Below are 14,300 nucleotides of genomic sequence, written 5' to 3' on the forward strand. Positions count from 1 at the left end.
TCCGTATCCTTTCCATATCCATATATCATGTCATGCATAAATATATCATCTCTTTTCCATATCCACACTCTACAGTCTACACCACATTCTATCCAACATGTTTTCTACGGAAAGGAAATGATAGATATAGATAGATAAATAGATAGATAGATAGATATTTATTCATCCTTTGAGACATAAGATTTATGTATAGGACAAGTCAAAATTTATACATTACAATATTTGGACATACATGCTCATTTATTGAGTCAACATTTTTTAAAGATATAACAATAATAATCATGGACACTATAAAAACACTGTTTTAATAACAAATCCTTAACTACCATTTTGAATTTATTTTTTTGAAGACATTGTATGTAACGAGGAAGGTGATTAAAAAGTTTGACACCTTGATAAAATGGAGACATTTCGAATTTCGCAGTTTTATGCATAGGGAAATATAATTGGTCTTTTTTTCTCGTATTATGAGAATGGAAACTAGAGAGTTTTACAATACTGTCCTCATTTTCTTTCACATACATAAGATACCTGAAAATGAACAAGGAGACCAGAGTAAAAATACCATTTTCTTTGAAGATGGGCCTGCAAGAGGAACGCGGATGAAGGTTAAAAATCAAACGGAGTATTCGTTCCTGAATAATAAAAACTCTGTTTCGGAAGAGTTACCCCATAGCAGGATATTATAAGTCAGTTGGCTATACACTAAGCAATAGTAGATGTTAATCATAGATGTTAATGGAAGGGTGTTCCTCACTCTATACTTAATGCAAAATAGGAATTATTGAGTTTTTTGCAAACGACATCGATTTGCGTATGCCATTTCAAGTGTCTATTAATATGGATACCTAGAAACTTACTGTGGCTTTTAGCTGTGATAATTGTATCCAGGCAACGAACAACAAATTTGTCATCATTGAAGCTGGACAAACTAAAATGAATGCATTCTGTTTTATCAACGTTCATTCTTTCATTCTAATCCGGTTCCTAAGACACTATTCATCGAAACTTTGCACAAGTAATTCATCGTCAAAATCTCATTTTTCTTCTGATAACAGCTTTCTTGAAAAGAGCAAAACGAGAGCAAAACGCAGGTATCCCACAAGCTAGGGTGAAAAAAAAAATGTTTTTCTCCTCCAGAAACTCGTAAAGTATAAATGAGCAAAACGAACGGACTGGTGAGCAAAACGGAGCAAAACGAGAGCTTTCGAATGATACCAATATTGGAAAGATCCGTTGAGGTGCCCTGCTGGTGTAATATTACACCAGCAGGGCACTTTGAATCGTCTACAGCTCATTGTATATAGGTGAGCAAAATAAACTGAGTGGTGAGCAAAACGGAGCAAAATGAGAGCAAAACGAGGGCATAGAAATCGTAAAAATTCTTCGAGGTGCCCAGCTAGTGTAATGCCGCTACGGTTGTCACCATTCTTTGTTTCTATGAAAAAGAGCTCGGAAATGTGTCATTCGTTTTCTTCTAGCTGCTGTAGTTCTCGAGATCCCTTCAGTAGGCAACAAATTTTGCCCGCCCTGTACCTACTATTCAAAATAGGTACTTTTAGTAATGTGTCCATTCCTTGGAAATGGAATTTAGTCTAACTACGGCCCTGCCCCTTTCCGGCTTTCCAGGACGGGAGCATCGTACCCGTCCGTGCCGCTTCGTCCCGGTAGGCACGTAGGCAGTTACTCGTCAGTCACCGATCCGAGATATTTCACGTTCGGTTTACGATAGCTCCATTTCCATAGGTTGTCTATGGCCATTCCGACCGACGTGGATGTAATCAAGGTTGGTCGAAATGTTTCCGCAGATGGAGAAAGCACTGGACGACGTGAAACTTATACGGTGCGTTAAAAACAGACCTGCACTCTACGACCCATCACACGTCAAGTACATGGACTTGTACTATAAAAATGGTCTGTGGAACGAAATCTCAGAGGAACTGAAGGTTGACAGTAAGTATTCGATTTTTTTCACATTTATAAATCGATTGTTTATTTTTCTCTGATTGTGAGAAGCGACAGTTCTAATTTTCGGATCACAGGAAGGTTTTATAATTATGTTAACGCAGGACCGGCCGTAGGCAATTTTTGGTATGTTTTAGCTCGCCGACAAAAGTTTCTCGGTTCAAAAACAAATCGTATGACTAGCTTTTGAGATACATGGTGAGAAAGATAAAAACTGAGACTTTATGCTAAGAATTAAATAATTGAGAGAATTGACAAAATGAAAATGCCTATACAGGGTGTAAATGAATATGTAGTTGTCAAACTGGTGAGCATTAGTAAGTCAGCATGTATCTTGGTTACGAAGAATGGTAGACCCATAAAATACGGGTTATTTAGAAGCACCTCGGTGTCACCCATTAACCATATACCCTGATGAATTTCCCATTGAATCACCCTGTATTTTTCATAATGATTTTTCTGATAATAATTCAGGAAAATTGACATTATTTTTTCATCCATGTTCGAACAGGGGAATGTTAAACCATTGTTTCAAAGTTCGGATAAGTGGGCATGTTGATATGTATGATGTATACTCCATTTACTTTTATTTTAACACTCGGTTGGGCCATGGAAATTTGACACATTTCACTTTGTACAGTACGAAAATGTGAGGCTATGACGCTTGTCAAAACATTTTTGGGTTTTAAATCAACGCTATGTTGCCCGTTCTACGTAAAAGTTTCTATTATTACGTATTTTATAACAATGTCGAATTTCTTCGGAAAATATGTGACTAACATAATTGAGTTTATACAAACTGATTGAAGGCATACCAAATCCAGTTATTTGCATGGAAAATACAAGAGATCAGCATAATATCATAGCATGCACTAGCTTGAGGAGGGTTAATGTTCGTTTTCTTCTTTGGCTAAAGTTTGAATACGTTACATCAGTTGTTGATTTCAAAAATATCAACCCGAAGTTGGGGATGGGCATCTCCCGAAGGAATTAACAGATAATTACAAGAATGTTAAATTCTTCAACAAAAATCATTTTGCATGAATATAAGTAAAAGGAATTAAAGGAAGTTTCAAATCAAGATGGACTTCACCTTTGAACAAAAATTTCACTTGAATAAACAATTAACAGGACAACTGGCGCGTATTTGTGGGTGTTCATCTTAATACATTGATATAATAATAATAATTAGGTATATTTATTGGTACCTCAAGACATTTACAATGTATAGGACAAGTCAAATGAAAAATAGAAAAATCAATTTTAGGGAACTTATTCTACGATGACATTAACCGAAAATCCTGTAGTAAACTTTTCGCATTAATTCGCTTAAACATAAAATTCTCATATGCCACCACTTTTTTGGGTCTCCCAATAGAAGGAAATTCTTTGTCATCCTCTTCATTCACAATCTTTCTGATTGTGGAAATATTCAGCTGAAATATAAGTCGTTTAGATTCAGATGAAACATTATTTAACGTATTGTGGATTTTAGAATATCAGGGTATAACTATTTGAATGAGCGGACCTGAATTCTAAATAGCACTTCCTGAAACCAAAGATTATAGAGTAGAAAGATAGGAAACGAAGCGACTAAAGTGATGTGAGCGCCATGAAACCCTGTCTCTTTTTTCAATCACTTTCGGCATTTTCGTAATAAAAATTGATATTAGTTGTGGCAACGGCGTTATGACATTAACGACATTTCATGAGTGCCAACTTTACTCCGTTCTAGTTAGAAAAACTTGAGGAAATTATTTCATGGCCAACCGACTGCTAAAATAAATGTGAATGGAGTATAGGTACCTACATCAAACACCCTTTAATATCGAGAACGACTCAAAGTAATTTCTTGCATACCGGGTAGGAGCAATGATAGACAAGAACACCAATTATGAAAAAACGTGTTAGACAATTTTTTATCTTTTGTAAATTTCGAGGAGTCCGAAATATTGCCATCAATATCAGCATACGTCATGAACTCGTTTGTTAGCTTTAGTTACATATTTTTGCTCACATAAAATATGTATATTTCATCTGAGATACAAAGAAGTTTATAAACATTTATCTAACATATTCGTTTGATCTTTATCATTCTTGAGGTATTTATTTACCTAGAGTATTTTCATTGACTTCTCTTAATGAGTAGAAGTAGAGTAAATTGCTTGTTTATGTATCGTTTGTTGGGTAACAAATAAATCTGTTTACCTTTACCCACCTGAAGATGCTACTATGATAGCGAAACACCTGTCGTGGTTAAATAACTCAGTTTTATATTCTTCAGTAATCCAGATTTCAGAACAGACTATGTTTTATTTTTTCTAGGTATCGCGTGCAAAACGAGATGGGGAAACATACGGGACAACTTCAGGAAATCCCTCAAAAAAACACTGTCAAAAAGAACCATGGGCGGTAAATTAGTGAAGCATTACAAATACTCCGATCAGTTACAATTTCTGAGGAAAATGTTCGACGGTGATGAACTCGGAGACGGTCTTGGGGAAAGGCATATCCTACCGGGTGTGGAGGTGAAAATAGAAGATGACAGTTTAACGCGGGTGGATTTCCAAGAGCCGTTTTCGGATGATGAGTCCCAATGTTCTTCTCCTGTACAGACGGCGCAGAAGAGGAAGACAACCAACCTTGACTACTGTGATCAAACGCATTCGTCAGCCAACTCGTCTCCGCAACATTTCAACCTGCTAAAATTCGACCAAAGGCCGGGACAGAGTGAGAGCCAAAGCGCGAACTTTTCGCCCCATCCTGTTGACGCTTTCCTAGCCGGCTTAGTGCCAACACTGAAGACCTTTTCCCCGCTTAATTGGCACCTTGCGAAATCGGAAATATTCGCAGTGGTGCAGAAATATGAACTGAAGACTATTATGGGCGAAGGAAATGAGCAATCATCCCTAACTTGATAATTTTTTTGAATATTCGTTTCAGAAACCTTTCAGCAAGGAATGAAAATATGTATATAATGAAGCAGAAAGAACATTTGTTTGAAAAATAAAATAGTTTAATCGACTTTTTTCATTTGATCTCTTATTATTTTCACCATCAATGATTCGGTTTGTCATTTGACTAGAGTCGAGTACGGACTGCGCATGTGGGGTCGTGTAAACACTGGAACTGGAGAGAGCGAGCATTAGTTTTGGGGCACGAGCACGAGTCGGTGGCGAGGTTGACTCGCGAGTAGGCGCGCTTCGTCTGTTATGGAGCTCTCCTCCATAGCTTCTTTTAAACCCGGCTTTATAGTCAGGGTCAGCCATCCGGGCATCCTGGCAAGGCGGCAATTTAGCAAATTAAACAGAACAAATTATTTGACAAAAAAGATTTTCAAAATCGAAAAGACTACTTTTTGACTGCATTTAAAAAGATGCTATTCAGTAAGTAGGTACTTCCCTTAGGAGGGGTTGGACAAGACGAATCAAAAAAGCGTCTTTCTCTCGATATTGGTTTTAGGAATGGCCTGGAATGGGTATACATATTCCAAAAGAGTAACTCTTCTAGTAATAAATCTCCGAATTTCATCAACCTCAATGCAACCGTTTGGTCTTTCGTCTACACGAATTTTTAAGTGACTCCATGTTTTCCGGAATTTTTTGAATTAAGGTCAACTTTTCACACGTGTTTTCTCCCAGACAATTCATGGTAGATATAAATGTGATACATATTCTAAAAAAAACTACATACCTAGTGAAAAATCTCAAAATTTCATCGACCTCACTATAATCGTTTGGTCTTGACGAATTTTCGAGTGACCACGTATTTTTCGGAATTTTGCGAAAATCAACTTTCGACTCGCATTTTTACGAAGGCGTAAAAGGGCCATATATTTTTAACATATGTTTCACTAAATTCCGACTTGAAACTCGGAATTTCACTGAATTCCTACTTCAATCACGGAATTTTGTTGAATTCCGACTTATACAGAGTGACTGGTGACAACGGCTAAGTTGGGATAGAGGACCTCAAACTGAATGAGAATTTGGGTTTTAAATATCCCATAAGGGTATTCGTTTCGGAAATATAGGGTGATTTATGAAAAAATGCTAAATCTATAAACTCCTATATCTTCGTTAATATGGTTAAATTTTGGCTGATATTTCACAAGCTTGTTCCTATAGGCATTCACCGTCAGCAAATGAAAAAAAAAGATAAGAAGAAATTGCAGGCCCGTATTCAAAAATTTCAATTCACTTATCAGGTGAGAAATATCACACGGTATATGAGATAAAATTAATTCAAATTGAAATTTGAGAACAGCGAAAAAAACTGATGAAAGATCGGTTTTTTGTTTGAATGGCACAAATTTTATATTGTTTTTATGATACGTTGAAATATGAAAAATAATAGTCCTGATAAAACAAAAACACTAAATTCGAGTCAAAGATAATTGATAGTTTATAGTTAGGAAGGGGTTACATCTCACGGCGCCATCAAGAGGGCGCCAAGGGGGCAAGAGATGCCCCTAACCTAACAGAGGTGTTCTCACCACGCCCTGGACAGAAGAAAATTTGTCCTTATAAAGTTTACATTATTCTGATGAAGAGTAAATTTTGTTGGAAACATACGAGGCGGACAAGGTGAGATGTACATGGCGTGGTGAGAACAGCTCTGTTAGGGGACAAAATAGACCTTGAGGGCGCCGTGAGATGTAACCCCTTCCTAACTATCAACTATCTTTGCGTTTTTGTTTTATCAGGAATATTATTTTTCATGAAGGGAATATGAAAATATTGTAATATACTGATTTCAACATATCATAAAAACAATAGAAAATTTGTGCCATTCAAACAAAAAACAGATCTTTCATCAGTTTTTTTCGCCCTTATCAAATTTCTATTTGAATTTATTTTATCTCATAACCGTGTGATATTTCTCACCTGACAAGTAAATTGAAATTTTTGAATACGGGCCTGCAATTTTTTCTATTTTTTTCCTTCTACAGACGGTGAATGCCTATAGGAACAAGCTTGTGAAATATAAGCGAAAAATTTACCATATAAGCGAAGATATGGGAGTTTATAGATTTAGCATTTTTTCTTAAATTACCCTATATCTCCGAAACGAATACCCTTTATGGGAAATTTGAGACCAAAATTCTCATTCAGTTTGAGGTCCTCTATCTCCCCTTAGCCGTTATTCCTTACGTAACCAGTCACCCTGTATATCAAAAGTTGGAATTTATTACAATTCCGACTTTCAAGCCGGAATTTCATTTACTTCATTGCCGATACAGACTAACGGCCGCTTACAATAAACCTATCTGTCCATTTTTTCACTTACTGACGATTAGTAACCATTGGTAACCATTCTAAAATGTATCTACAGATAGATCATAGAAACGAAATCACATGCATTTTCTTTCTTCAGTAACTGAAACAATGGATAGATAGTATTATTGAGAACGGCCGTATAAGACTTAGGTGAACCTAAAGTAATTACGCCAAAGTCGTCAAATCATGTTCCTTCGTTCTGGTGAACTACGAACTACAACCTTATGAAACGGATATAAAACTTGGCAGAAAGCAGTGTATGGTGGCCAATCGTTAGCAAATTCCTACTGGCAGAAGGGGGTGGGGGAATATAGACCTACTTTCATCCGTAGATCGAAATTGAAGTCAAAAGGCGAGTTTATCAAATTTAATGAAATTGTAGATATTATCGACGAGAAAGTCATGAGAAATGAATGGCATTGAGCAAGTTATTCCAGAAAAGACAATATAGTCAGAGTAGTCCAAGTCCGGACGAAAATAAGTATATAAACCAGACATGTTACGAAGTTATGTGATCTGTTCACCTCTAGAAATTGTAAAGACCCTCTTCAGTGGCCGGAGTATGTAAAATACACATATTTTAATCTTAACCATTTACCTGTTCTCTGTTGAACTATTTCAGATAGAAAAAGTCACTGCATGACGGATTATCAGATTTTGGATTGAATAAAGTTTGTAAAAAGTATTGCTTCAAGATTTTGTACTTGATTGATTCATAAATTGCACTCTGCTCTTTACATGCACAAAGTTCTTATCATACAATAATAGGACATGTTCTACACCTATTTTCGAACCACCCTGTATAAAAAATAATGACGATTAATTTCGATCAAGATTAGAGAAGTTCATGCAAGATCCAAGCTAAATTGAATTCTCAATTCTCATCAGAGAGCTCATGCTGGTTGGTTTAAAATTAATCGAATCGAAATTCTCTTTGTTCATCCCTGTTATAGAGCACAAAATATTAGTCGACCAAAGTTAACCGTAACCTGGTACAAAGATTTGGAAATCATAATCCCACAATAAATAGGTACCTAAGCGTTTTGTCAATTCTAGAAATTGTTAGAAAATCATAGTAAAAAACTTGCTTTTTCATCTTTGACACCATATATCTCGAAAATTTATCGTAAGATTTTTTGGGCTAATGAATATGGTCGGGGAGGTCGAAATCTCTACAATCTACAACATACCGAAAATCCAGCGGAAAATCATTTTCCATCAATTCTTTTTAGTTGAACGCTAAAGGACACCCCATAGAGATAAACACTCGGACACCCTACTAAGGCATAAATTGAAGGGCCCCTAAAATTGATAACCTATCGAATCCTTAACTAGTTTCGATATATTCTCGGTAGTATTTATTGAGACAATTTCACGAATCAACGAAATTGGGAAAGTATATAAAATGTATTTATCAAAATACTATCATTTTATCTGTCACTATTTTATTTGAAACCAATTCATTTGCAATATTGAATATCATTATTAACAACTGAAAAATTATAATTAGGTGGTATTTTTAACCTATTCTTCTATTTCGATCTAATTACATTTCCCAAAAACTGAAGGAAGATTTTTAAACGCGAAACTTTTGAATTTTTGGAAAACAAGATATTAGTATCCATTCCATTGATTGTTGCATGATTTCTAGATAGTTGTAAAGCTTCTATAAGGGTAGTTTGCTATCCAATTTTTCACGGTACCATTAGAAGATCATCTATTAATGTTAAATCTAACCCTTCCGAATACCTAGGTATTTCAATTTGTTATTTTCACCTTTTTTTTGTGATAACAAGTATACCAGTATACTATATCACAATCTTGGATCAATCTGAGAATAACCGATAATTTAGTGAACAAATTTGGTCCTTATTATTGTATTTGAACAGATATACATGCTATTAAATATGCATGCATTCTGAACAATTTCATCAGACACTTCGATGGAAATTGCAGTAACAGCTTCATTGTTGAGTATAATCGAAACCAACCAATCCAAACGTGAAAACAATTCGGTATAACAAAAAGTTATACCCAAGCACTGTCGATATGCGTTCAAACAATATTTTGTTAATGTCTTTGAGTATATCATTGATCTTGAAATATATGAAAGGAGAGAAAATTCGAATTCAACGAGATCGTTTCATCCCTATTCAAAAAAAAAAAAAAAGAATTGATACAAAAACACCTCGCAATGACCAAATTCCTCGGCAACAAAAGGTGAATCCATCTATGGCACTAAATAATGTTAATGTTAAGGGAGCCATTTAAAAACCTACCCTCCATATTTCGTACAATATCAACACCTCCAAGCCTCTACGCCCTCTACCAGCATTTAATTTGGGTTAATCAATTTCGAGCCGTTTTACATTGAGAGGGGAGTTGTGCTGCTCTGACGAGGTCGAATAGGACCGAAACCATGGTCCTCATATATTCTTTTACGATGGGATGAATGGTAGTTTCATTGGCATTCCGAATGATTGGTCTGGTATCAGTTCGATTCGGATCGTAACATCGATTGATATTTTTATCAGCGGATGTTAGTTTACTCAGTTAATTTCGATAACTTAATGCTTCAAGCCGATAGGCGATATCTCATTTCATTATTCTCCCGCGAGTTTTGAAGGTTAAATTCACGTTTGGCTCAAGAAAGAGATGATCTTGTACCTACATGTAAAGCGTACAGTACAGTTTTTTTTTTAATTCATTGTATGACTAATAATAAATAGAGGCATGTTAAGTTAGGACACTCCGTACATGAATGTTCTTCTTTATTATTTTGAGAATAAATTTAGTGTTCCTTCAAAATGTGGTGAAATATAACGCAGAAGACCTTCGTGTGTCTCAACCGTAATATAATAGGTACCTGCGTCTAGGTAAAAAACCATTATTTTCTATCCCAACGAAACTCGTTTTGAACCAACACAAAGAATCTTTTCCCTGCAGGTAGAAAAAAGCGATCCTTTCACAACTTGTCTCTCTCTAATCCGAGTTCAGCAGAAACCCTTATAACTTCAACTTCACGCAAACAGATTGAACCCAAAGGGGAATAGCGAAGGGTGAGAAGGACAGAACATTCGTTAGTCCCACCAAGCTGCCTCGTTTGCTATACGGGAGCATAGGAGGGAGCCCTTTATGCGGCTTCAGTTTGGCCTCCTCCCTTTGCCGTTCCCTGCAGAGAACATCCTCAACTACCCTAGACATGCTACATTTAATAAATCTTGAAGCATTTCGAAAGCCTTCCTTGGATGTTCGAGGATCCAGCCAAAATCCGTTCAGTCCAACTTGATGTAATACAGTAGAATCCGCTTATAATGACATTGAGGGGAAATGAAAAACACGTCATAATAACCGGAAGTCACAAAAAGCAAAATTGATGATATTTTTTATGGATTCAATTTGAGAGAAAAACGACAAATTATATGTTTCCTTTATTGAAAAAATTTGAAATTATCAGCTAAATATGAAGAACTTTTTCGTTTTCACAAAAAAATCTGATATATCTCGTATCGTATCAAACCTCGTCGCATGAAAAGGGGTGGGGTGGCTTGAGAAAACGATCGAGATGTCACTATAACCGGATAAATTTTCTACAAATAATGTTGTTGTATCTGAAATCATGTCATTGTAAGCGACATGTCATTATAAGCGAAGTCATTAAATCCGAACCCTCTTGTAAGGAGTTTTGAATGAAACCAAACTTAACACTGCAATTGCGTCATAATAAGCGATTGGTCAATATAGCCGGCGTCATAATAATCGGATTCTACTGTATCTATAAGGTTTAACGTGCTCTGAACACGCATCTATACTGTTGATTTAATATTTTCATTAGGAAAGCTATGGAAGCCATCAAGAAAAAAGGAATTGTTGAACAAACGAATGACAATTATTTTTTCTCGAGTTTGAAGTAAAGTTTCGCGCAAAGGAATATGCTAATCATATTAGTTGGAAATAAACATTCCGTGGTGGAGTAAATTAGTTGATCTACGGCAATTAAATAAAACAAAAATTCGAAATTTTCATGTAGCTTTCAAATCCAATATTGTTAAACGGATTCGATAATCTATAAACAGTCCATTCACTTTTATAAAAGTAGTCGGTTGGCCTTGGAAATTCGACACACTCCACACTCTACAGGATAGCAATCCGAAGTTATGACGTTTGTCAAAACATTTTCGAATTTCAAATCTGCGCTATGTTGTCCGTTCTCTATAAGTAATTATAGGTACATGTTTCTCACAATGTGAATTTATTTCGGAAAAGGGGAAATAAATTAATTCGAAAATATGCCATGAACATAATGAATTAACGTTTATACTGGGTGTATTTCAAGGTGAGGCTTTTTTTAAACAGAAGGTAAAACTGGTCAAGATGAAGCGTTTCACCAAAAATCACCTATACAAAACTTTCAAAACGACAAAGTTGAAAAAACAAATTGAAATGATTACTGAAATAGATCCTAATACGACCCTAGACCGTTTGTTAGTTGAATTATCGCACTTAGGAACTTAGGATTGCCGAATTGTCCTCTCATTATTTTTTAGTAACTTACACGATTTTATGAAATGGCTCATTTCGATATCAACTGACAGAAGAGACTTAGGGCACAGGTGGAAAAAATAGAATAAAATTTCAAAATCTCACCAATAAAACTCGTCTAAATTATTCACGAATTTTTTTTTATCACAATGGGCATCAGAATCTTCTTGTTCGAACATTCCAACAATCGTCGTAAAAATAAGATGAAATGGGGAACATTATAGCACTTTTTCAACATAACTAACATAAGCACTTCCAAGAAACTGCCTCAATTTATGATTCTCTCAAAAAGTGACCTAATGCATCTAATCCGATGAACTTGGTACTGAACCATTCATTGTCCTGCCATATGTTTATGTTTAGTTTCGTTTTTGCGATGCCGGAGTCACCTTCCACAGTCCCGTACTTGAAATTCAATGAAATTTTGTCGAACTTCTAGGGGTTGTATCTCAGCCATCTTGGATATTTTATATAGACAATTTTTGGTGAAACGAATTATTTTGACGAGTTGTACCTTCTGTCGAAAAAAAAAGCCTCTTCTTTGAAAACACCCTGTATAAACCGTTTGAAAGTGAATCATAATTTAGTTATTTACGTGGAAAGTACAAGAGATCAGTGTTAAAGTAAATTTATTTTTTTTATAGAGATAATATCAATGCATATGCTTGAGAAGGGTTATTACCTAATGGGCACTTGGTGATCATGCCATTTCCCAATTAGATTGTCCCTTTCTTAGGTCTTGGTTTGTAGTAACCGACTCCAAAAGTTCTGATATTTCCATCCAAACCAAAGACCTAATCTTTGATCCAAACATTTATAAAAATTTTCGCAAGAAAACTTCATGCTCTTGTGAAATAAATAAAATCGCTTTCGTTTACACTTTGTCTTTATAAATTTTCAAATTATAATTCCTAATTTGTCGTTAAAAATCTTTTCTGAAAATAACGATTTCAAAATATCAGGGTTACTATCAGAACTAGCAGATTTCAATTCAAAAAAGTAGTTCCTGATACTTTTTCTTCGCTATTTGGCAAGCGCTTTCAACATTTGCAGCTTGAACAAATAGAAGTTGACAAATTGTTGTGGCATCCTCGTTTTGACATTGAATGTGTGCCAATCTTACTCCGTTCTAATTACAAAACTTAATTATTATTTCATTGCCAACCGACTCTTTTCATAAAAGTGAATGGACTATATATCTTAATTTTATACCATTTTTTGTGAAGGACTTCATTTCAAGACTGACAATTCGGTTATCACTCTACTGTTCGGTATTCTCTTACAGTTACTGTTTGATACAGTAATGAAATCGGAAACAAACATTATCGAGGAGGAAAACTAAGGGAATGCTAATTGGGTAACCAATGAAGCCATTTAAACAATAAAACCAATTAAACGCTAACTGACTGCTAATTTGACTGGATTAACTTTTCTTCGGCATGATCACTGACTGAAAGTGTTTGATCTTTGATTTTGTCTAGTTCCAAAGAGTCTCAAATTTGAGCCTTCCAATTCCTATAGGACCTCTAAAGATACCTATGTCCTTCTTTGTTTCAATAATAATACGTGTACAAGATAATTTTTTTTTTGTTCGCAAAGCTCTGCTCACTTCACTCTTCGCATAATTTTTTCAACATTTCCAAATTATACTTTCACCCTCTTTCGAGCACGATTATTGATTTTCCTTCATATTCTCATCTTCTTGGAAACTCAATTTTGAAGCTGTAAGAGCGTCTCACGACAGTTCATAATCACTGTGGATGTATTTTATATACCCAGGATATTATTCAGTGGCTTCATTCTCATCAACATAAACATCGATTTCCTCAACTACCCTCCGTATTGTATTTCTGATAATTAAACTTTGGAAAAGAAAGAAAAAAATTTGAATTAGCTTGAAATTTCGATATTTATTCACATTTTGAAGACATATGGTTGACTTCGAAAAAGGAATAAAAATGAAAGAAGCTTCTTAGTGTGATACAAATACAAACACAAACTTCCTTTCAGTGATATTAAAAGTGTTACAAGCAGAAGGAATAAATGACAAATGACTACTGACAACTTCATTTTCTGGGAATGTGGTGAACTTACAATGAAAACGATGATATATTACAATCATGTTATCCTGTTATGGGATCTCGTAGCTGAGTACACTCCTGTGTACGACTAGGCATCGACAAATGAGATATTCGACGTCTGGCCTTGACCTTGGCCCTGGCAACTTCTACATAGTGAATTACCTGTTCCAGATAATATGGAGGTTGATTCATAGCAGAATCTCAATCCCCCCTCCCATCGAATTCCAAATATGTTTTATAAATCCTTTAAAAGGACTAGGGCGTATAAGAGAGACGAGACTTCATGTCGTTTCAGCTGCAAGACGAGACTTTCATAAAGTCTCAGGATTACTGAAACCTAATGAGAGATGTCTCTAACACCAGAGAACACAGCTCTAGGGATCTAGAGGGCCGTTCTGTGGAATCTTTCTGTTAACTACGGTAATCCTGAAAA

General features: G+C 35.5%; 1 protein-coding gene across 1 annotated transcript; it reads left to right on the top strand.

Annotated features, from left to right (window-relative positions):
- The first annotated feature begins 1,562 nt into the window (after positions 1–1,562).
- Positions 1,563–4,979, top strand: LOC123307237. The gene is made up of 2 exons (XM_044889466.1): positions 1,563–1,953; positions 4,291–4,979. Exons 1-2 carry the CDS (start codon positions 1,797–1,799, stop codon positions 4,881–4,883), a joined length of 750 nt encoding a protein of 249 aa, XP_044745401.1. The 5' UTR covers positions 1,563–1,796; the 3' UTR covers positions 4,884–4,979.
- The last annotated feature ends 9,321 nt before the right edge of the window (positions 4,980–14,300 follow it).

Source organism: Coccinella septempunctata, chromosome 2 (genome assembly GCF_907165205.1).
Source record: "Coccinella septempunctata chromosome 2, icCocSept1.1, whole genome shotgun sequence".
Classification (NCBI taxonomy): Eukaryota; Metazoa; Arthropoda; class Insecta; order Coleoptera; family Coccinellidae; genus Coccinella; species Coccinella septempunctata.

Excerpts from the sequence above, each read along its gene's own strand:
- LOC123307237 (XM_044889466.1), top strand. The coding sequence starts at position 1,797 with ATGTTTCCGCAGATGGAGAAAGCACTGGACGACGTGAAACTTATACGG. Across the intron at positions 1,954-4,290 it reads AGAGGAACTGAAGGTTGACA|GTATCGCGTGCAAAACGAGA; the intron begins GTAAGTATTCGA and ends TATTTTTTCTAG.